This window comes from Bos indicus x Bos taurus, chromosome 16 (genome assembly GCF_003369695.1).
Source record: "Bos indicus x Bos taurus breed Angus x Brahman F1 hybrid chromosome 16, Bos_hybrid_MaternalHap_v2.0, whole genome shotgun sequence".
NCBI lineage: Eukaryota > Metazoa > Chordata > Mammalia > Artiodactyla > Bovidae > Bos > Bos indicus x Bos taurus.
The window spans coordinates 20445394-20469960 of NC_040091.1; the positions used below are offsets into that span (position 1 = coordinate 20445394).

A 24567-nucleotide genomic window follows, 5' to 3' on the forward strand; every position below is an offset into this window, starting at 1 on the left:
GGCCCATTATGGGAACATAATCGCATTTAATCCTGATAACACTTCTGCAAAGTAATCATTGTCTCTCTTTAACAGAAAGAGGAAATAAGATTCAAATTGTAATTACAAGCAAAAAGAAGAACCCGGGTGGGGATTTACCAATATCTGACTTCAAAGTCTGTAAACTTTATATTAGGCAGTACCACTCTGCTCTTTTACAAAACCAGCTAGAGTCAATGCTCACCCCTATTTAATTATAGGTCCTACATAGGCAACTGTGCGTATTTACTAAAATTTATTTGTAACCCCTAAGTCAACGCTTATACAGTGCTTTCATGGTCATTCAGAGGCATGAGTAAAGCGGTGAAAAAAATGTGAATCATTTGAGGCACAAGTGCATTCCCCACTGAGGTCAAGTAAGGCAACAATCTGCTTTCTTGTTTCAGCTCTAACACTGTCAACAAGTGTCGTCTTTGTGGTTTACTTACGGGCACATTTTCCACCTTTTTGTGCTTTTTTTGGTGATTCCCTATATTAAGTGGTCCCCAGCCATACTGTGGCAGTGCTGTCTACTGTTCCTAAGCACAAGAAGGCGGGCATGTGCCTTATGGAGAAAATACACGTATTAGATAAGCTATGCTCAGGCGTGACTTATAAGGCTGTTGGTCATGAGTTCAATGTTAACAGATCAATAATATATATCAAGTAAGGTGTTTTAAAACCCAAACGTACACATAAGGTTATGTATCGATTGCATGATGTCACGACCTAAGTGCACAGGAACCTACCCTGCAGTTTACCTGAGGAGCAGTGCTTTAGCATTCACTAATTCAGTGAAGTGTACAGAACACTACTATGGTGAATAATAGAATCTGATTGGAAGTTTTTCTCCAAAAATGTTTACATTAATATTTCAGTAGAGATTCTCCTTCTGTCATTTCTCTCAGAGAACATTATATTTGTGTAGTCATCACCCATCTGTTTAAGAAACTCCTTGCTGCCATTCCATTTAATGGGTTTGCAGCTACATGTGTCTAGCTTTGCTCGGGAAACTCACTTCTCTGTAAGGCAATCTGGCTTTCTAAGTGACAGTCTAAGCAATCAAATTTCATTTCTTACTACTGGATGTTACAGCTACCGTTTAAAGATGACTGTTTTGTAAGGTTATGATTTTTAACACTAGATTGTTACACGTAATGTGGACAGTACAAGCAACAACAACGAAAGAAAACTTAGCACAGGAATTTAAAAATATCAGCACAAACTGGAACTCTTACCTTTCTTGCCCAAGTCAGATATTTTATTGAAAAAAAAAAAAAAAAGATTACAGTACTTAAAAATCCAAACAAGGACAATTCAGAATTGAAAGAAAGAAAACTGGAAGGAGCTCATTGTCTTCAATAAAATTTTGAATACAAAAAACATGGACCAGAAAAACAGTTTATGGCCTAATGCACTAGTTTCATGATAAACACACATATATAGTATATCTCCATCAAGTGAAACTTAATCACCTTTTTACAATTGAGAGACGAAAGGCAGCTTTTACTATGGTTAAGCCATGTATCATCAATACCATGAAGCTAGCCTATCAGTTGTAATAGCTTCTATAAAATACCACAGTGAGATTGCAATAAGCCTAGAAAATGGGCTACAAATCCCAGCTATGCTCAAGCAAGCAGTGAACCAAATATAAAAATAGGTAAAACTGAACCAAGAACTAGAGAGCATTCATCTAGATTCATGATTGGTAAGGCAAAGTTCATAGGCCAAGGTTTTAAAGTGACTTATTCAGGTCTAAAAGACAGTCATTATACAAAATAAAATAAAAGCATTTGTGTAATTCAGGAAAAAAAAAAAAATCACGAAGTTTCACTCCAAAGGACATAGCACAAAAACGGTTACTTACAATGACCAAATACCACATTATTGTACCTTTAAAATATCGCTTTAAATATGCAAAGGTAAAGAGACTCAAAGTCGCACTTTATCACTTTTAATCTCTCCGGTTTAGACAAGTAATCTAAAAGATGTCACATATTCCTGCTTGATACATTTGCTGGAATCTTTCAGGCTATAACAACTTTAGGGAAAGAAAATGTCAACTTCAAGTTTCTTTTCCAATGATCATATTTAAATTAGCCATTAAATGCTGAATTAACAATGAATCTATACAATAATATAAAAATACATGTATTGAATCACAATTTTCATCAATTATTGGAAATTAATAAAAATAGTAATCATTTCAATAGAACCATTTTGAAGAACTCAAATGGTCTGAATGTAGTATAGTATCTATATCATCAATAGAAATGTTACATTTTCCCTTCTGCTTGGTAAAAATGAGCACAAGCAAGTATCTTTGACACTCACAGTGACACACACATTTTCCATTCTAAGGATGTGTAAGCAGGTCTCACTTTTAAACATGACAATATGATTCAGTCATACAGTATTGGTTGCAATACCAGCTTTCACATGATTTCAATATGGTCTAAGCCAAAATGATCATTTTAACTGGTTTCAGGTATCAGACAGAGGAGATAGTTTAAAAGGTAAGAGTAAATGATTCCACTAGCACAGACTAGGTATCACCGTGACTAGTTTAAAACTAAAGATGACTTTTTCCAAGTACAATAAAAACTATTCTATAAAATACAATGAGTTTTCAATACAGAGCAGATTATCCAAGTAGAATGCAAACTTGAACAAAATACAAACTCTAGTAGATTATCAACCTTACCTATGACTCATCTTAGCCCTTATTAAAATACCCTGAGTAAAATTCAAATATTTTAAATAATGTTGGCTATGTACGATTTCTCTAAAAATGAACCATAAACGTCAATGCATCATGTTTTTAAATTACAACAGTCAGATATGTAAAAATGAGTTCTTATCCAGTCACAATATAAACATTAAGGAATACTGATGTGAAATCTGGAAGTTTTTAATTCTCTAGCTTTTGTGAGCAATTTGGCAAAGCAAGTGATACATATATGGTTTCAATGTAAAAAAAAATCATAAAAGAGAAAAATATATAAAATTTACAGTAGTTTCTACCCACCCTGGGCCAACCTAGATCCCTAAGAGCCTCGCCCATCAGGTTCACTTCTGACTAAAGGAAGAATACCAGTCCTCCAGCAAAAACAGCCCCATGCTTTCATCAAAGAGGCTCTCACTTCAGTGATATTCCTCCAGGGGAAGAGGACAGGAGCCAGGTTCCCTCGAAAGTCATTCCCCAGATGTTCAAAACGTAACTAATTTATTAGCATTAGAAGATTTGGTTTATAGGGGAATCTCACTGGTCCAGTTTGTAGCCTACAAAAAAATGGATTATTTTTAAGTATAACATTAGAATACGAATAAAGGATGAGGATGTGGCTTTTTATTCCACAGAAATGGATACATTTCCAAACATGACAAATAAACAAGAAAGCATGCCTACCATTGAAGGTGGGGTCCCTCCCGATTTTTTAATATTCTTGGAAGGCATTCCATGAAGGCGACTCAGTCTGGCTTGGAAACCTGGAAAATCAAAGTTCTCAGTTGAAGGAGAGTCTATGATCATTGGAGCAGAGAATAAGATCCTATCAATTCAGAAATCAGAGTCAGTTGGAGGAAGAAATATATTGAACAGTAGAGAGGAAAAGGTGAAATTCACACTTAAAAGATCCAAAGCAATGCTTAGTAGGGTTCTAAGGCAGCCGGCACATGACAATCAATTACTTAACTGTCAGAGTATTATCCAGGGCTTCTCTTTCCTCTCAATTTATCTATCATTTCAACATTTTTACCACGGGCCTAGCAAGAAAGCAAGTTAACCTTCTTAATAAAAGCAAAGAAGTATGGGAGCTGAATTACTGGTCACCATGTTTCTTCACAGCATCTTGTGTCTAGTCTTTCACTTCTACTTAGCACCTCCTCTGTCATGACTATTCCTAACTGACTACAGATCCCCTCTTCTCCACCAGTCAGGCAGTGCTACTGACCTCTTCTTCCCGGATGTGACATAAGGGGGAAAGAACCCGTTAGGATACTTTCAAAGACGGGATCAGGCAAATTTTTGTCTAGGTCAGTAGGATCTTCCTTTTCCCACCATGGAATGACTCCAGTGATGCCACAAGCTCCCCCTGATTCCTTTTCGTAGAACCAGTCGCTCTGCTCATCATCACCTGTGCAAATACAAGAAATCCCCCAAGGATTCAGTTTTATCATCCCAAGAAACAGAGTTGTCAGATTTAGATTTAAAAAATAAAAGACAGTAACTAAACCAGAATTTCAGATAAATGACTCATTTTTACTATAAATATATAGTGGTTGCATAAATTTTTAATATATGTCCAAATGTAAAATGTGCTCAGTCACTCAGTCATGTCCGACTCTTTGTACCCCATGGACTGTAGCCTGCCAAGCTCCTCTGTCCATAGGATTCTCCAGGCAAGAATACTGGAGTGGGTTACCTGGCCTTCTTCCAAGGGGATCTTACTGACCCAGGAATCAGACTCTTGTGTCTCGACTGGCAGGCAGATTGGCAGATTCTTTACCACTGAGCCACAGGAAAAAAGCCCAAATACAAAATGGGGCATATTTATACTGAAAAGTAATTACTCATCTAAAATTCAAATTTAACTGAGGATCCTGTATTTCATCTGGATATAATCTATAAAGAAGACTTTTTATTCTGTATGACAATTTCACTTAAACATTTCTTTAACATTATAAGAATTTCCATCAACAAGAACATAAAACGTTATGTTTCAGAACCAGTTTAAAAATGTGAAGACAATAATACACTGGTTAATTCTTTGGCAAAAACTGTAGGGAAATCCATTTAAGTTACTACTCTTTCCATATTAAGGAAAAACAAGCCTTAATCTCCTGCCAGGAATTAAAAAGTATAAAATTGTAGAACCTGTTCTTTGCAGCTGATAATGGTATATAATTAGCTTAATTTCATGATTTGTATGGAGTGCAAAAGGGGAAACAATCATGAACAGATGTGACTAAATGAAATTAATCTGATTAAGTTCATTAAGAAATAGTTGTGAAAAAGTTGATTTTAAATGAAAAGTGACAACACCACAGAGTTCACAGAGAAACTACACTGAACTACTACAAGCAAAGTACTTTTAAAACAGAACACTATTCATAGGAAGTCTGACTTTGGGGAACATCCTTGAGTGCAATCATGGAGTAATGATCAATTTAAAATTCAGCATGAAAAATATGCCCTCTGTGTCAATCGACAGTATTTTGTGATTTTTTTTTTTTTAAGAAATAATAAAAAGATGTATAAACAGTCAAAAAAAGAAAAAAGAGAGAAAGCAGATGGTTTTAAAAATAAGAGACAAATAGCATTTTGAATAAGATCTGAGATTCATTAGTCTTCTTCATGATTCTTAGAAAAGCTACTAATTCTAGATCCTAAGAGGGTCATCATAACTGCTGTAAACTTTTTCCCTTTACAGAACATTTCTGATTTCCAAAATCTCTTACTACAAATGTTTTTAAAACATAAAAATGCCCTTAAACTTTAATTGAAAGTGATTTTATGGGAAATGCTGTATTTCAAATTATGAAGGAATGAAAAATATAAAAAACTTGGGAAATCAAAGTCACCTGTTTATTTCAATTGAGGATTCCATAGAAAATATTTTTTAAAAAGTAAGCACAATCCAAAGCACATATACATTGGTACTTTCATTGAGAGTTATACTAAAAGTTCACAGATCAGGTAAAAACATAATAAATGAAGGGGAATCACTTAAAACCATCTACCCTAGATCTTAATTCCAATTAGACAACATTATCATAGAAAAATGGGGTTATCTTAGTTTTGATGTGATGCACTTTATTCTTAATAAAGAAATCAAATAGCTAAAGATTAAGAACTTGGATTCTAAAGTCAGAGAGACCAGACAGAATTCCACAGTTTTGTGACAATGGGGAAATTACTTCAAATGTAGTAGGCTGAGTTTCATTGTCTAAAAGCAAAGAAATGGGGAGGGGACCTTGTAGGGTTGTTTTCAGAATAAAATAAGAACTTCAATGTAAAAACAAAACAAAACACTCTTAGTAATGTGAAACATAGGAGGCTCACAATAAATTCTAGCAGATTATTCGAAGCCATTCAATGCTTCTCAAAGACTGAGAGGCTTGTCAGAGTCCTTTTTTTAAAAGTTTTCCCATTTCATTTCATTACCAAAACCAGTGTTTATAATATAACTTCGAGTAGACATAGGTATTTTAACAAAAATTCATGTATATTAAGGTAGTGATGCTTACTCTCAGCCCTAAGGTTCTAACATGTTTCTGCGAAGTCTATGGTCTTGAAAACAGTTATGTATCTACTTACCGGGGACAAATGGCTTTTAAGTAAGCAGAAAGAGTAATAATTTAATTTACTTAATCTGTATTGCCAAGAGGAGGAAAAGACTAAGAAAGAAAACTATGGGGCATCTATTATTTTATTCTTTGTTTCATAACATCATTAAACTATTTAGACTTAAAAAAAAATAAATTTTGTGTTTTTCTTCCCCCCTTAGGTGTTACTGCTTTCCTCTAAAGATCTCCAGAAAGGAAGAAAACACTTGTATTTGTATGTATCCTGTTCCCTTTTTAAGGATTTCGTAATTTCTAACCAAAGCAGGGAGTTTCAAAATAATGCCATGTTGAAGTATGAAAAGCTTCAGGAAATTTCAAAGATGGGAGAGATGTAAGTTGCAAGACTACTGTTTAACAGTGTACAATACTAAATTCATGAAAATGGTCTAATTACTTACAAACTGGATAGGATGAATGTCACAGCTGAATAAAAATGAAAAATGACTTGCAAATCCACTTTTATTCATGCTTAAACATAATCAAATACATATTGAATCATGTGGAGAATGAGAACCAGGGTCTTGTGAACTTGCTAAGAGACAAAATTGAAAAGACTGAGGTATGTAAAGCTTTCTCAAGGAAGATAATCCTTCCTTAACATTATTAGCTCCCCAGACTAGCTTTTGGAGATAATCAATTACTTTAGGTTATGAAGACATAGCATGGAAAGGAAGTAAATCCCAGTCCACTAAGTAGTGTGTGGATTGCACGAAGGTAAATGGATTGAAGTCATCAACTCACGAAATAATTAGTAATAAGCACAACTTTAAAATGAAGGCGTTTTTCCCAAAGCAAGAAAAAAAATAGTATCTCAGTACCTTGTCTTCCTTCATCATTGGTAAACAAACCAGCATCAGTGCTGCTGAGACTGCTGGAATCACTAAAATAAGGGAAAAGAAAAAAACAGATCAAAAGAACAATTGATCTCTCAGTCATCAAATTTTAAAGAGACATGGCAGCTCAGAGATGGAACTTAAGCTTGACAAAGATCTGCAAGAAAATAAGATGATTTTTTTTAATCAAACTGCAAACATCCCAGTTCCATTAACTACAGAGCATATTATTTTTGGCACATAAAACCACAGGAATCTAATGGGACTCTGACAGCAAGCCAGATGTGACTGCTACGAGGTGCTGACACAATTGATGCATTTTATTATCTGCTTTCATCAAATGCTTACTGCTCCTTTCTTATTCCACGCAATTCAGCTTTGAGCCCTGAACAACACTGCTCAATAAAATGGGGAAGTCTCAGTCAAAAGCAAGCTCAGCCTTTCTTCAGCATGTGAAATAAATACAAGGGCCTGGGATGGAATTATTTTTCATAACCACATTTGCAGATATTCCTGAAAGACATTACCTAGGAATTCCCAACAACTCTATTACTTGGCAAGGAGGAAAGAAGTTTACAATGGTAACAATCCATTAAATCAAAGCTAAGGTCTTTGTGAAGAGAAAATGAATACTGACAATTATTAAGGAGGAAGGATTAAAAAAACAACAGGTTCTCATTACTTCAACAGAGTTGGAGCGTATGACAGAGTCAAACTTAACATATAAATGAAAACAATAGGAAATATTCCACTGACATGAATTAAACAGTCACTGTTAGTTTTACTAGAAGCAATGCTTATATGAGAATCTGCTGCTGCTGCTGCTAAGTCACTTCAGTCGTGTCCAACTCTTCATGACCCCATGGACTGCAGCCCACTAGGCTCCTCCATCCATGGGATTTTCCAAGCAAGAGTACTGGGGTGGGTTGCCATTGCCTTCTCCAATATGAGAATCTAGTTAGTTTAAAAAAATCACAAGGACAAGGTCAGATGATAAGGGGTCTGGTCTTTAAAGAATATTGAGTGATGTTCTTAAAAAAATTCTCATATACTCTCTTTTTACTGTAATTCTTAATTCTAACTGATCAGGAATTCACCCCAAGTGCTTTTTAAATTATGTTTTTTCATCAACAGGAAGAACTCTGTAATCTTAGTTAAAAAAATCATATTAATCTGTTTTAAAATATTTCAATTGAGAGTTCAGGATTAAAATTACAAATGAAATTCTAAATTCTGAATATAAAATATTTCAGTTTTTGTTTAAAAAAATATGAACAAAAAGGTTAAGAATTTAGGTGGCATATTCTTCTAAGGACCTCTGATTTAGTACCTTTTTAACTTTCTTCAAATTAAGTGAATGTATGCAACTATATTGCACATGTGTTAATGAAGCAAATACTTTCTAAAAGCATCCCATCCATACTTATTTTCTTGTTTACAATCAGGTATGCTCTTCTATACATAGTGATATTAGAGTAATAAAAACACTTCAGAAACATTATCTTTCTGCTATTTAGTTGTTCAAGCTACTATAGATTTTTTTTTCCTCTGTGACTGAGTAGTGCTTTCTTGTCTTCCCCCATCAACACACTTATAAAGGACCTTCTTGTACATGCTGCTGCTGCTGCTAAGTCACTTCAGTCGTGTCCGACTCTGTGTGACCCCAGAGACGGCAGCCCACCAGGCTCCCCCGTCCCTGGGATTCTCCAGGCAAGAACACTGGAGTGGGTTGCCATTGCCTTCTCCAATGCATGAAAGTGAAAAGTGAAAGTGAAGTCACTCAGTCGTGTCCGACTCCTAGCGACCCCATGGACTGCAGCCTACCAGGCTCCTCCGTCCATGGGATTTTCCAGGCAAGAGTACTGGAGTGGGGTGCCATTGCCTTCTCCTTATTGTACATACCTTGGGTTAAATTCTTTTTCTGAAACCCTTGAGGCAAAATTATTCAAAATTCATACTTTTTACACTTTTAGAAAGGTTCATTCTAAAATGCCTAACAGATCTGGGATAGCACTTTGTAATCAAATATACTAATACATTTTTCAATTAAATGAAGGAATATCCACATTAAATACAGGTCAAGTTAGGTCTGGCCACAAATTCATTAGTTTTTCACAGCTTTCAGAATTTAGATTTACAGATAAAGGAGTGTGTGAACCTATATGCTTTTCTTTTTGTACAATGGTTTTTCAATCTCTCTGAATTCAGATTTAGCCCCTCTAATCTATTCTACAGATAGCCAGGCACATCTTTTCAAAACATAACTGGTTGACTAATATTATAATATCCTGGACAGGATCCCGGAGCAGAAAAAGGGCAGCAAATAAAAACCAAAGAAATTCTAATAAAGTACTGACTTTCGATAATGTGTCAACATTGGCTCATTAGTTCTGACAAATGCATTAATATCAAAGTAAATGGATGATACTAACAACAGGAGAAACTGGGCGTGGGATGTGAGGGAACAGGGTATACAGACTACACTTTCTGTACTATCTTTGCAACCTTTCCGTAAATCCAGACCTAGTCTAAAGAAAGTTTATAAAACACACAGGTACATATATGTACGTGTATGTACATGTCTATGTAAAACACAGTATTCTACTAAAATTCTTAAATTACAGCCTCACATTTACTGGATTAAATGTAGATTTCAAGGCTTTTCATGGATAGGCCCCCACCTAAATTCTTTCCATTCCATCTCTGATCCTTATGTTCTTTCTCCAAGCAGTATCCCTGTCTCTTTCTTCTCTGCCTAGAGCTCTTCTTAAACATATAAGAAAATCGGAATTCCCTAAGACCAGCAATTAGTCCTTAACAATCCTTGTCCTGCTTTGAGATGTTTTTCCCTGTGTTCTCAACAACACGCTTTCTTATTTACATCTCATCTAACTGATATTTAGTAGTGCTCACATCATGTGGCTATTAGTGTGCTTAACAAATCAGAAAAAGAACCCCTGTAGAAGGCATTTTTCACTTTCAACAGCTGATAGTCATTATGGCTCATTTCCCAAAGCTACCTCTTCCCACTTTTTTTTAGTATGACTTTTATAGCACAGTATTTAGAGAACAGACTTATGAATGCTTATTGATTTAATACATGTACACCAACTCTAAAATCCTGTCCCAGTCTGCTCATTGCCTATATTTTCTCTTCTTGATAACCTGGGCATCATCTGAGAGTTCTCCTTCTCATTTATCTTCCCCAAAGTACAGTCAGCCAACCTTCACTGATTCCAATTCTTAAAACTGCTCCCACGGTTTTATTCCTCTACTATCATCACCATGGTTTTCCCTGGTAGCTCAGATGGTAAAGAATCTGCCCGCAATGTGGGAGACCTGGGTTCGATTCCTGGGTTGGGAAGATCCCATGGAGAAGGGCATGGCAACCCACTCCAGTATTCTTGCCTGGAGAATCCCATGGACAGAGGAGCCTGGTGGGCTAACTCCATGGGTTCGCAGAGTCAGACACGACTGAGTGACTGAGCACATCACCATCAAGGATGGTCTGAAGGTCAGCCAAAACCAAACAAGACACTGTGGCCAAGATTAGGGATCCTGATCAAATGTAAATCTAATTATGCTAAAAATTCCTGATTTTTCATTACTTTTATAACGAAATTCACACTACCAGAGCTCACAGGCCTCCAAAGCACACTTATTGCTGTAGCCTCTGTTCCCACTTCAAATTGCAGTAATAAGGAACTACATATACTTGCTCACATACATTACACTTGCCTCACAGCCCACGCCTCCGGATGAGCTATTCTGTCTACCTGGGATGATCTGCCTTAAATCCTCCAATATCTGAACAAGGCTTCCAATCACCAGTACCTTCTGCTTAGCACGTTTCTTTATCACCATATGCTTGTGTGGCTATCCCAGATTATGAGGCTGGAGAGAATCAGGTTTGTCTTGGGATGAGTGAACATTACACAGTAGTTATTCAAATGTGTGTTAAGTCATTTGTGACCCCAAGGGCTGTAGCCTACCAGGTCCTCTGTTTATGAGATTTCCCAGGCAAGAATACTAGAGTAGGTTGCCCATTTCCTTCTCCAGGGGATCTTTCTGACCGATATCAAACCCAAGTTTCTGGCACTGCAGGCAGATTCTTTACCATCTGAGCCACCAGGGAAGCCCTAAATCACACACAGAGAAAAGCTTTCCATTCTTATCTATAAATCTTCCCACAGAAGGAATATATACCTAATTCTTAAGTGACCATAAGAAATAGTTGTATAAGTAAGTCTAAAATACAAGGAAAAAAAAATAATTTATTCAGGAGTGAAAACATCCTTTTTTGAAACTCGTAGAGTGATGACTGCTGGGTAGCCTGATTACAACCTAATACTCACTCTTTACAATGAAAATAAATAAAAGAGTTTCATCTCAGTTCTCGTCCAGGGCATACTGTCAATAAAAGGCACACATCGATAAAAGGAGGGGCTTCCACAATCAATCTAGAAAGCAGGTAACCTGGGAATAATCCAGAATTGAGGATTTACCTCAAATGCCACACATCCTCTTTCCCAGCAACTGAGCAAGATAATTACTTTCAAGTCAAGCTGGATGGTCCTCAGCCACAATGGTCCGATACTAGCATACAAATAATTCTCATTCCAGTAGAAAATGACAACTTTTTTGGAAGAAATGCAGGTAAGAAAAGTTTTCACAATCTTCCTAAAACATTTTAAGTAATTTTTAGTTTTTTAGAAAAATTACATAAATAGCAAACCACCTTTAATAAAAGGTACATGCTACAAACTTTTAGTAGGTCCTACTCGTATCTGTAACCACATTTACAAGAGAGAAAAAAATTACATATAAATATATATAGAGAGATCCATAGCTCACACTCCACATGATTAAAATGATGCCAATCTTACCAACTAAAAATCAAATATTCTTTCCAGACCATTTTTAAAGAATATTTTTTCTTGATCATAGTTTTGCATTTGATTTTAAGGATACACTTAAAAGGATGAACAGGGTCACTGTTTTCTCATTCCTATAGGTAACATTAGTTCTGTGTAAAAGAAAAGTGATCACTTACCTTTTGAAGGTGTCAAAACAGTCCTTAACAACTCTTCATTGTGATAGACCTGCTTTCTAGAATGGACTGATTAGACTAATTGCCAGAAGATCGCTCCTTCTCCCATTTGTGTAAAAACAAGGTCAGGAGTTTCTGGACTATATATTGGGTTTTACAGTTCATAAGTGATCAGAATTCCTAGCAATCTACAGACTTCTTAAAATATCTAGTCACACACTGTGAAGTGGTATCAAGGTTTGGTTCTCAGAAATTAGAATACACCAATGGATCATGACACTGAAAAGCACCAACGGCTAAAGCTCTATAATTATACAAAAACATAATTATAAATGCAATGCTAAGAGTTATAAATGCGTTGTTATTCAAAAGCATTCTTTCCCATTGAAAATCCACTTCCTTGTCTCTTTGTAGCTGAAAATTAAGTCATTAGGACACAATCAAAAGACTCTGTATAAATCAAACAAGCAATTTTGCTTTGTGTGAAACATCATAAATTATAAGTAAACAACTGTGGTTAAACAGTAGTATCACTACTGTTATTATAACTTATAATCACTTTCAAATAGCATCAATTAAAATCTAAAACACAATCAACCACAAACACTGGAGACATATTTTTATATTTAGAGAATAGAAAAGTCACCTTTCACTCATGAGTTCATCTGAGACTTTTTGCTCTTCATATTCCATTTTGTCCTTATTGGTCTGGCTTATTTCCTCACTTTCTAAAACTACTCCTTCATCTTGGATTTTTGGTCCCTGTCTAACTATTTTCAATTTCCTTTTTTTGACTTTGTTCTTGGAAAACTCTTGATATTGGTAAGCTCTGTTGTCATTGTCCATGTCCTGATCTCTGCAGCCTTCCAGGGGCTGGGTCATCGTCCGCTTGTTGGGGTTCTCCGGTGGGAGGTCCACAGCCATGCGCTTGACCTTCCGCCTCCTGCGCAGAGTCCTGTTCCCAAGGCTGTCCATGGCAAAATCAGACTCATGCCAGAGGGGTCTTTTCCCTCGAACATTATTATTCAAGTTGGATGACGGCCTGCGCTTTGCCACTAACATTTGGTCGTCAGAGTCACTGTGATCCTTTTTATTATTATTGTGGTTCTCTCTATAATCCTTGCTTGGTTCTTCTAAACTAGAATCAGAGCCTTCACTTAAGCAGTGACCGGTCTCCCATGGGTGATGCACATTATACGACCTCCGTTTTCTCCCCCTCCGCTTCCTGGCCTGGCGTTTCAGAGGGCAAGAGATACTTCGAGAATGGTCTCCCGTTTCAGCAAATCCACCTCGAGCTTGCTCGGAGCTCTCCTCCAAGGCTGAGACAAGATCATGAACCAGTTCTTCCATGGTTCGACTGAAATGCCTACGTTTTTTTTAAGGAGAGAAAAAAAAAATTAAGTAGTCAGAGTTAACCACAATTCACACTAAATCTGACTAGAATTAATAGTTAATACAAAGAAATATTTAAAAGCTACTTAGTTTTTCTATTCAAGAAAATACAGTTCCAAATATTCTGACTCATTTTTAAGCTTTTTCTTGTATAAGTTATTTTATTAAACATAGGAATTACTTCAAGATAGAGTAAGCATAATACCCACAATGAAAGAGCTCAGTAATTTTATATTTTTATTGTCCAATTATGGAAAAGTTATTTCCCCTTAAATCTCCATACTTTAGTCTACAGCTGTCCTTTTCCTAGAGCCAGTTTTTCTAGAGCAGATGTAGGAGTAGAGAGAACTTTCTCAATCCCCTGCTGCCCCACCACACACACATACACACACACACACCAATTTCTAAGGAAACATACAATCCTCTACTCACCACATGCTCTACTCAGGCACTGCCATGATATGCAAGGCAGACAGACAGGCAGGCAGGCAGGTACATTCAAGATTTGTAATACATGTGAAAAAAAAATTTAACCAAACATAGGACATATATTTGCAGTGAAGTGAAAGTTGCTGAGTCATGTCTGGCATTTTGCGACCCCACGGACTATACAGTCCATGGAATTCTCCAGACTAGAATACTGGAGTGGATAGCTGTTGCTTTCTCCAGGAGATATTCCCAACCCAGGGATTGAACCCAGGTCTCCCGCATTACAGGCAGATTCTTTACCAGCTGAGCTACTAGGGAAGCCCTGGGCTAATCTCACAAGCCAGTGAAGCAGAAACTATGTTCATGTTTAACCTGGAGCCTCACTGGTCTCTTATGGCCCATGATTTGTTTACAATCAATCTGAAGCAGTTGCTTAGGGCTTAAAAAAACAGAGACCAAAACACTGAACTATGTGAGAAAATCATCCACTAGTCAGCAAGGATAAACATCAGTATTCTTTAGGAACCCTTGTAAATTACATCAATTCTTTCCAAACCCAACTCTCAAAGATTCTAAGTATGTTGGTAAGACACAGGACGCAGATATATGATTTTATCTTTGAAACACTAGAGGTAATTCAAATATGCACCTTTCTTATGAAGATCATTCACAATTATTTCTTAAACTGAGTTCTAGAAGCATCTAGGATCAAAATATTCTCCATTACAGAGGTTTATAGACTTTCTGGAGTCCATAGCAGGGGTGGCTTATTTTCCACTTTCTGCTTTGCGGGACAAATATCAACAACCTCAGATATGTGGATGCTAGCACTCTAACAGCAGAAAGTGAAGAGGAACTAAAGAGTCTCTTGATGAAGGTGAAAGAAGAGAGTGAAAAACTTGCCTTAAAACTCAACATTCAAAATACTAAGATCATGGCATCCAGTCCCAGAACTTCATGGTGAATAGAAAGGGAAAAAGTAGTAGCAGTGACAGATTTTATTTTCTTGGGCTCCAAAATCACTGTGTATGGTGACTGCAGCCATGATATTAAAAGATGCTTGCTCCTTGGAAGGAAAGCTATGACAAATCTAGACAGCATATTAAAAAGCAAGAGACATCACCTTGCCAACAAAGGTCTATGTAGTCAAACCTATGTTTTCCCAGTACTCATATATGGATGTGAGAGTTGGACTATAAAGAAAACTGAACACTGAAGAATTGATGCTTTGAATTGTGGTGTTGGAGAAAATTCTTGAGAGTCCTTTGGACAGCAAGGAGATCCAACCAGTCAATCCTAAAGGCAATCAGTCCTGAATATTCATTGGAAGGACTGATGCTGAAGCTGAAGCTCCAATACTTTGGCCACCTGATGTGAAGAACCGACTTGTTAGAAAAGACCCTGATGCTGGGAAAGACTGAAGGCAAAAGGTGAAGAGGGCAGCAAAAGATGAGACAGTTAGATAGCATCACTGACTCAATGGACTTGAATTTGAGCAAACTCTAGAAGACAGTGGACAGGGAAGCCTGGCGTGCTGTAGTTCACGGGGTCGCGAAGAGTTGGAAACAACTTAGCAACTGAACAACAAGAACAGCAAGACACATTTTCATAAAGGACCCAGTAGAAAATATTTTAGCTCTGCAGGCCATTAGGTCTCCATCACAACTACTCAACTTTTTCCATGGTAAGCCCAAAACAATCATCAGGAATACAGAAATGAATGGGTATAGCTGTGTGCTAATAAAATTTTATTTATAAAAACAAGTGATGGCCAGATAGCGTGTTGATCTATGGTCTATACACACAGTCTTCATAGTCCATAATCTCAGGCCCTCACAAGATCCCTTTAACAACTTTCAACTTAGTCTTTTCCTTTTAATAATAACTTGAAAATGAACACACAGGTGATTCAACTGGATTTAACACTTACAATATGAGGTACATATAAGGTTTCCAAAACTTGAGTACTTATTATGAGCCAGACCCATTTCTAAGTGTTTCATATGCATTACAGTATGTCTCCTACATATGAACCTTCAAGTTGCAAACTTTCAAAGATGCAAACGTATGTTCACGTGGCTGGCTAATCACATGAGTTAGTTCACATGTCTGGCATACGTTGTCATGTGCATGCATCCTTTACAAGCAGTTGTGCTTTTGTGTACATTACTGTATGGCATTTTATAGTATCTTCGTTTTAAGCACAGGATGTTCAGAAGCAAGTGTAAAAGCAGCGGTGATGTAGCTGGTACTACTGCACTTTTCAAGGCACTGTACTGTAAGATTTTAAAAAGTTTTCTTTATTTTTTGTGTATTATTTGTGTGAAAAGCACTGGAAATCTATTACAGTACAGTACCATACAGCCCATCGGGTTAGTTGGGTACCTAAGCTAAGTCTGTTTGACTTATGAATGCACTCTCAGGAACAAACTTGTTCATATGTAGGCAACTTACTGGACCTCATTTCATTCTCACATAATAACCCTATAAGGTGGGAGATGAAATACTCAGAGACAGAGATTTAAGGCAGCTGGCCCAAAGTGACACATGTAGGAAGTGGGAAAAGCAGGATTCAAACTATGACAATCTGGTTCCAGAGCCTGAGTGCTCCCCTAACTACACCCAAGAATACCTCCATAACTCCAGCATACAGTTTGCATTTTTGTTTATGACTGATTTAGTATCAGGAGATACTATTTATTATAGGGACAGATTTAATATGTATCTATATAAAGCTGATGACTCACAGTTAAGCATTATATTCTCCTGAACACAAAAAGGGGATGACAGACTAAAATTAGCGCATTAGGGTGGGGAGAGTGAGTTGAATTCAAAGAACCAATGATGCCTCAGTAAAATGAATTCTGTGAGCAATTAAGTAACAGGACATTGTCTTCCAGTTAATGTGGGTTTGTATTTTCCGTATCTCTCTCCTTTGACATTCTGAATGAGAAAACAAAAAGTCTATAGAGACACACAGTTTTCAAAAACATGGTGATTCAAATAAATATTTGGCCACCTGATGCAAAGAGCCAACTCATTGGAAAAGACTCTGATGCTGACAAAGATTGAAGGCAAAAGGAAAAGAGGGTGGCAAAGGATGAGATAGTTAGATAGCATCACCGACTCAATGGACATGAATTCGAGCAAACTCCAGGAAGTAGAGGATGACAGGGAAGCCTGGTATGCTGCAGTTCATTGGCTCACAAAGAGTCAGACTTGACTCAGTGACAGAATAACAACAATAACAATAATAATAACAACAATAATTGTGACACATAATTAATTGAACTCTGCAAGGCTGCTGCTGCTGCTGCTATGTCACTTCAGTCATGTCCAACTCTGTGTGACCCCATAGACGGCAGCCCACCAGGCTCCTCTGTCCATGGAATTTTCCAGGCACTAACACTTTTTTCTTTTTTCCTTTAAAAAGGTTCTGTGTAGTACTGGGGTTTCAGAACACTGAACTTGATGAAGAGAAATACGCATCACAGAGAAACGAGTAGTAAGTCAATACAAGGGCTAAAATTCCAACTACACTGATAAGCTAAACGGATCTTTTTTCCAATACCTATACGTTTTTATAACTGCTTTTTTGTTTTCCCTTTACTGCAAAGAGTATTTTGTTCTTTTCCTTTAACATTACTTCTTTGGAAGAAATGTTGTCTGAGGATTATTATCTTTGAAAACAATACTGCATCTTTAAAATAACTCACTGTAAGCCAGTGCAGATGTTTTTCTGGAATTCTCTTGCTTTTTCTATGGTCCAACAGATGCTGGCAATTTGATCTCTGGTTCCTCTGCCTTTTCTAAATCCAGCTTGAACATCTGGCTGGCAAGAGAATTCTAGAAAAACATCTACTTCTTCTTTACTGACTAAGCCAAAGCTCTTGACTGTGTGTGTCACAACAAACTGTGGAAAATTCTTAAAGAGAGGTCCGTTGGCACCACTGACTCAATGAACCTGAGTTTGAGCAAGCTCTGGGAGACGGTGAAAGACAGGGAAGCCTGGTGGGCTGCAGTCCATGGCGTTGCAAAGAGTCAGACACAACTAAGCGACTGAACATCAAACAACAAGCCAGTGTAACATGTAATACAATAAAGATTCTTTGTCTAAAAGAACACTCAGTATCACCTGATTCTGGAGGAATTTACTTTTTAAAGAAATTGTTTCCTTATCATGGGTGAAAGACTGGTTCTAAATAGTAACATGAAATTAACTCAATGCATGAATATAACCTCCAACTAAAAATGCAGGTTATTTTGGAAGTGACAATTCAGTGCTTTACTTTGGCAGAGAAAATGTAATGGTCCTAACATTAGAAAAAGATTAGCACACGAGACTTAATCCAGTAAAATTTTGATACTATTCAACTAATTTCATTTAAATTAATTCATTAGTACTGCTCTAACATAATTTAACAAAATACAACCAACAGTATTACTAAAAATGAAAGCAAACTTTCTTTAAAGCATTATTAAAATTGTGCCAGTCTTATCTGATCTTATATTTTCTCAGGAGAAACTAAAAAATATCTTAATGAGAAGAATCTAACATATTCCATCATGTGGTTCAAACACCAATCAACTAAAACTACTTTAAAAAGCTTTTCAGGAAAAAAAATAAAAAAGAACAACAACTTATAAATAAATGGAAAAAAACAAATTTAAGTGACATTCAGTGTTCAAATCACCTTTTCCCCTTTAGTTTCAACTCACCAGTCTTGCAAGTCAATCTCAACCAAAATATCTGTAAATGAGCCAGTACTATTACAGTTGGTCAAGCTGCTTCACTCACATCTCTCAGGTAAAACTGGCATCAACAAGCTTCACAGAAATAAAGTCATTATAAGAGACCATCACATCATCAGTAGCTCCTTTATTCCCTTCGCCTTGGCAATTATTAAAGACCACTGCCCTGAAACATGCTATCCTAAATATATTTTCTTAAATAAGTCCTTTCCTAATGGAGGTAAACACTGGAAATATGGAACTTTCCAGCACAAAAATCTGTTTATTAAGCAACCATAGTTTTAAAGGCTGAGTTATAGTAAAATCCAGTGAATCACCACTTAGCTAACTTCAAAGCTTTGTATTCACATTTACAAAACAATTCCTCTTCATTTGGGACCCACTGGAAATGAAATCTTTTGGGCTTAGTTTGCACTGAGTATAATGTCTAAGAGAACGGCTCACTAATCATTTTCTTAAGCTAGTCCAAGTGAACAGAATAAAATTACAGCCCCATTATTTATATAAAGTTGGACTTTATCAGAGGAAATGACTTGATAAGCATTTTGTTTTTTCAGGTCATATTAGATTATGCTGAGCAATCTAAGACATATAATCAATCCAGAATCTGATATGCCCGTTTTACACAAGACTATTTGGCCAAAGGTCAAGTTTGTTTGTTTGTCCACCTCCAGGCAACATTAAATATCCACTAAATGAGTCAGTTGCTGTTGCTGGTTTCCTTTAACACGAAGTTCTAATTAATTCAGAAAAAGGCCTTCCTAAAAAAACATATGTTTTAGAGCAAGGTCCTCGACCTCTGGGCATGGACTGGTACCTCCAGTCAGATCAGTGGCAGTATTAAATTAGAAATAAAGAACATAATAAATGTGATGTGCTTGAATCATTCCAAAACAATCCCCCCTAGGCCTCCCTCCCCAAGTCCATGGAAAAACTGTCCTCTACAAAACCAGTCTTTGGTGCCATGAAGTTTGGGAACCACTGATCTGGAGTGAGGAAAATCAGATAATGTAGAAAACCTTGCAACTCAGTTTAAGGGTTTTTACGAATGTTTTTGGTTCAAGGTAGAAAAGTGAGAAAGCTGCCCTAGTTCTAAATTACCTCTCCTATGCCCTTGAAGAACTGACAAGTTGACAAATGGACAAAGGGCCTCAAAGGGCGTCAATAATGTAGAGGAAAGCATAGCAGGAGTTGAAGACCAAGAAAGCCCAGAAAACAAATGCCCCTCAGTAACCAACAACTAACTATTTTGTCAATGGCTATTACTTTTTTGAAGCTTGTATTAAGCAATAACTACTATTCCCAGAAGAGAAAAATATAGCATGGAAAAAAAACACAAGTGAATGTGTCAGTCGCCCAGTCGTGTGCAACTCTGTGCAACCCCATGGACTGTATCCCGCCAGGCTTCTCTGTCCATTGGATTTTCCAGGCAAGAATACTGGACTGGAGTGGGTAGCCATACCTTTCTCCAGAGGATCTTCCCAACCCAGGGATTGAACTTGCGTCTACGCTTGGCAGATTCTTTACCACTGAGACACCTGGGAAGTCCATATATCAAGGGCTAAATGTTGTAATTGATTTAACAAAATAGGATTCCTAAGAATTATCTAAAGCTTGACTAAGATTTCTGCTGCTTACAGGGATTTACAGATTTTCTTTCTTAAAGGTAATATTATTTGTTAAAATAAGTCTTAATCTCAGTCTAGTAACCTATGAAGAGATAATATCTTCAATTTTCTCTATTTATGTATTTTAGGACAAGAAATTATGAGTAATTCTAACATTAAATGGTAACACTTGGGCTAACTTAGAAATTACTTGACCTATATGTGGTGGTGGTGGTGGTTTAGTTGCTAAGTTGTGTCCGACACTTGCGAACCCATGGTCTGTGGCCCACTAGGCTCCTCTGTCCATGGAATTTTCCATGCAAGAACATTGGAGTGGGTTGCCGTTTCCTTCTCCATGACCTATCTGTATAAAACCATTAATCATAAGTAACCTTTTCTTTCTTTTAAAAGAGTAGCATGGGGTGGCAGGAAACTACCTTATTCTGAAACATGCAAATAATTAATTATAATGTTATATTGACACTGGACAATAAACATAGAATAGAAATCTCTAGAGGGAGAAAAAGGCTGGGAAGAAACTGTAAAGAACATGAGCTTTAACATTCAAAGCAAGAATTTGGAAGCTAAATTATACTACATTCATCAGTTATAGGACCTTGGACAAATTACTTATCTTTTGATTCTATTTCTTCATCATAAAAATGGGTATAATGAGTACATTGTAAGGATTCTTGGAGGATAAGAATGAGTACTTAAGTGTGAGAGCAGTTACTTCATCTTGTAACAACCTCTACACACAAGAGGAAACTGTTACTGAAAAAAATCAAATCACTGTTCTTTTAAGATACAAACTATACTATGAACACTGAGTATATCATAATAAAAGCTAAGACCGTCAACCTTTCTGAATTCTTGAACCTCTCTGAATGATGGAAAGAGGGAAGATAATAGGCACTTGAAAAAAATCTTGCATGGAATTTCAAGAAATCCATGCACTTCCTTAAAGATTTTTGATTAAAAAAAAAAAACAACTCTTAGTTAAAAAAAAAAAAAAGTAATGCTGTGTTTGACCTATTCCTATCCTAATAATATACAGATACAAGAAAAGAAAAAAGAAAAGACAGGATATCATCCTTCTAAGTACAGAGTCACAAGATTTGCCATCAAACAGAAAAACTCATTTCCCATGGTGGGAGCAAAAGTTCTACTGACTTGCTCTCAACTGGAGGCACTGCTGGCAGCTGCTACTTTGTCATTTCTGTCACAGGGGAACCCTCAGAAACCTTGCCTTCCTCCTTACCCTACTGCCAACAAGACAAAAAACCAATCATACATGGAAGGCTTCAGAAAAAAAAAAAAAAAAATCGAATTCTATTTTCACATAGTGATTTTCTAACTCAACTTTCCAAACAGTGATTTAATAAGACTGCTCCTTCATTATTTAAATTTGAAGATCATTCTTTTGATTCTTTTTCTTCATTTAATGACCAGGAGTTACTCAAACTTTTTTCCTTACACTGTATTCACTTTCGAGATGTAAACCATTGAATAAAAAACTGCCTAAGTGAAAGAAAGTCAAAGTCTAAAACAAAATAATTTAAAGTCTAAAAAAAAATTCATAATATGTTAATAATATTCATAGCATATAATAAACACATTTATGCAACCTTCTAATATTTGGGAAATGAGTCTCATGCATTGGTTATACATGGTGACTGCTCAATACTTTTGAATATATAACATATTCTGAATTCCTAGAATAGGAATGAGAATGAAGACCACTGAATATTAATTACAAGTACTTAAAATAATGCTTGACAGATAGATGTTTTAAAAAAAAGTCTAAGTAAAGAATCCGCCTGCCTATGCAGGAGACCTGGGTTTGATCCCTGGGTTGGGAAGCTCCCCTGGAGGAGGAAATGGCAACTCACTCCAGAATTCTTGCCTAGGAAATCACATGGACAGAGGGGTCTGGCAGGCTACGGTCCATGTGGTTGCAAATTGTCGGACAAGACTGAGCAACTCAACAACAACTAGGTGAACAAATCAATCAAGGACTAAATGAATGAGCAAATAACAAGGAAAAATATGACCTCACTGAAAATTTGGACAATTCAGATTTCAAACTGAAATGGAAAACTGATTCAGACAAACCTAAGAATATGAAACTGACTCTAAAACAAACGGTCAGATTAAAAAAAAAGCAGTTATTGAAAAGTAGTTTTCCAGAACTAAAGTTTTCACTATGCAGTTTTCCAGACCTAAAGAAAATAAGAATACCAAATAGAGATGAAATTATAGCAGAAAAGGTCCAGAATCAATATAGTTTATTTGTAATGGCTATTTTTAAAGCAAAGACACATAATGTGAAACAAATAGATACTACAGCTTGATACATCAATAATGATTTGATAGTTCCATTATCAATAATTAACTTTAAAAATCTGTGAGTTCAAACTTTAAAATCTTTCCAAAAAACTCAAAAGTTGACTTTTAAATAAAAATTATTAATAAAGTAAAAAGTAACAGCATGTCAAATTCTAAATGTGATTTATTTACTAAATAAATCAATTTTGAAAAGGAAGGTTAACATTTTAAGTATAGAAACAGATAGACCCTACTTTCTTTTTTTTTTAATTGGAGGATAATTGCTTTACGATATTGTAATTTCGGCTACAAAACAACATGAATCAGCAACAGGTATATGTCCCCTCCCTCCTAAACACTCCCATCTCCCTTTCCATCCCACCCCTCTAGGCTATCACGGAGCACTGGGTTGAGCTCCCTGTGTCACACAGCAACTTCCCCCTAGCTCTCTACTTTATATATGGTAATGTATTTTCCATGCTGTTCTCTCAATTCATCCCACCCTCTCCTTCCCTGCTGTGTCCAGTCTGTTCTCTATGTCTGCATCTCCACTGCTGCCCTGCAAATACATTCATCTACAGTACCATCTTTCTAGATTCCATATGTGTGCATTAATATACAACATCTGTCTTTCTCTTTCTGACTTACTTCACTCTTCGACCCCACTTTCAAAAATGTGTATGAGGTGGCAGGAAGGGGAGAGAGACACTTCCAGCTATAAAGATTTTATAAAAATATGAACTATCAAGACTTACAAGAACAACTTGTACAAAAAACATATTTCCTGACACACACACAATAATCATAGGATTTTTTTAACTGTATAAAGCTTTTCTTCCTTAGGCTTTTAACTTATAAAATATCAGTTCTACTTTTCAACAAAAGATTAAGAGAGAAATCCTCTACACTTACCCACGTGGTGCCTAAAAATTGAAAAACTAACCTAGACACTGGAGAAAAGGTTGAAGTCAAGGTGGGAGTTAACTACATCAGGCCTAGTTAACAAACCTGTGCGTATCCTTTCCAGTTTACATATTCCTTGTGATATGGTATCTCACTCAGACGCACAGGCAATATACTAGAATAACTAAGAATTTTTTTTTTTTAGATATACTGGAAGTGTCCCTTCTCCAGGGGATCGTCCTAACCCAGGGATTAAACCCAGGTCTCCTGCATTGTAGGCGGATTCTTTACCAGCTGAGCCACAAGGGAAGCCCAGATATACTAGAATCATACTGCAAATATGATGCTTGGCTAAGTTATTAATATTTAAACAATATCTGCTCCTGTCTTGCCATCTCTAAAATACAAAGAACAACAGCACCTATTTCAAAAGATTTATTGGGTTGACCAAAAAGTTTGTCCAGGTTTTCCGTAACACTGTAGAAAAATGCCCAAACTTCTTGGCAACCCAATACCTGAGATGACATATATATGCAAAAGCTGGTACCAATTAACTACACCAACTAAGTAGCATCCTGACTGGCACTGAGATGTCGACATTGGGATAAAACACACATGTATAGTACAGTCAATGTCTGATGAATGAATAAAAAAGAAAATTCCATTAAGAAAGTCTGAATAACAAGACAGTTGCACAGATAAACTAGAAAATACAGGATCCAAATTTCTGGAACACTCGTTCTGTCAAATCAGGGATAATTCAAGAATTTTATTCAAAAACACAAATAACATGCTAGGCACTATATTATACTCTGATGCCATAAGAAAGGATGTATTCCATCTCAAGTAAAATAGAGAACTGAAAGAAGTTTCTCTATATTACAAAAAGGATGTATATGTGTGT

The 24567-nt window shown here is 36.4% G+C and overlaps 1 protein-coding gene across 5 annotated transcripts in view; it reads right to left on the reverse strand.

The window, feature by feature from the left end:
- The window catches only part of GPATCH2 (G-patch domain containing 2), a 197413-nt gene that overhangs the window by 170789 nt on the left and 2057 nt on the right, over positions 1-24567 (reverse strand). For 4 of the 5 annotated variants that reach the window (XR_003514874.1, XM_027564446.1, XM_027564447.1 and 1 more), the window contains exons 2-5: positions 12899-13618; positions 7188-7249; positions 3975-4157; positions 3431-3510 (exon numbers count right to left, since the gene is read on the reverse strand). Coding sequence is in view for 4 of the 5 variants with exons in the window: in XM_027564446.1 (XP_027420247.1) it covers positions 3431-3510; positions 3975-4157; positions 7188-7249; positions 12899-13618 (1045 nt within the window). In the remaining variant the exon portion in view is untranslated. Of the gene's footprint in view, positions 1-1257; positions 3304-3430; positions 3511-3974; positions 4158-7187; positions 7250-12898; positions 13619-24567 lie in introns of those variants that run through there. The other variant, XM_027564449.1, reaches the window with a different exon arrangement.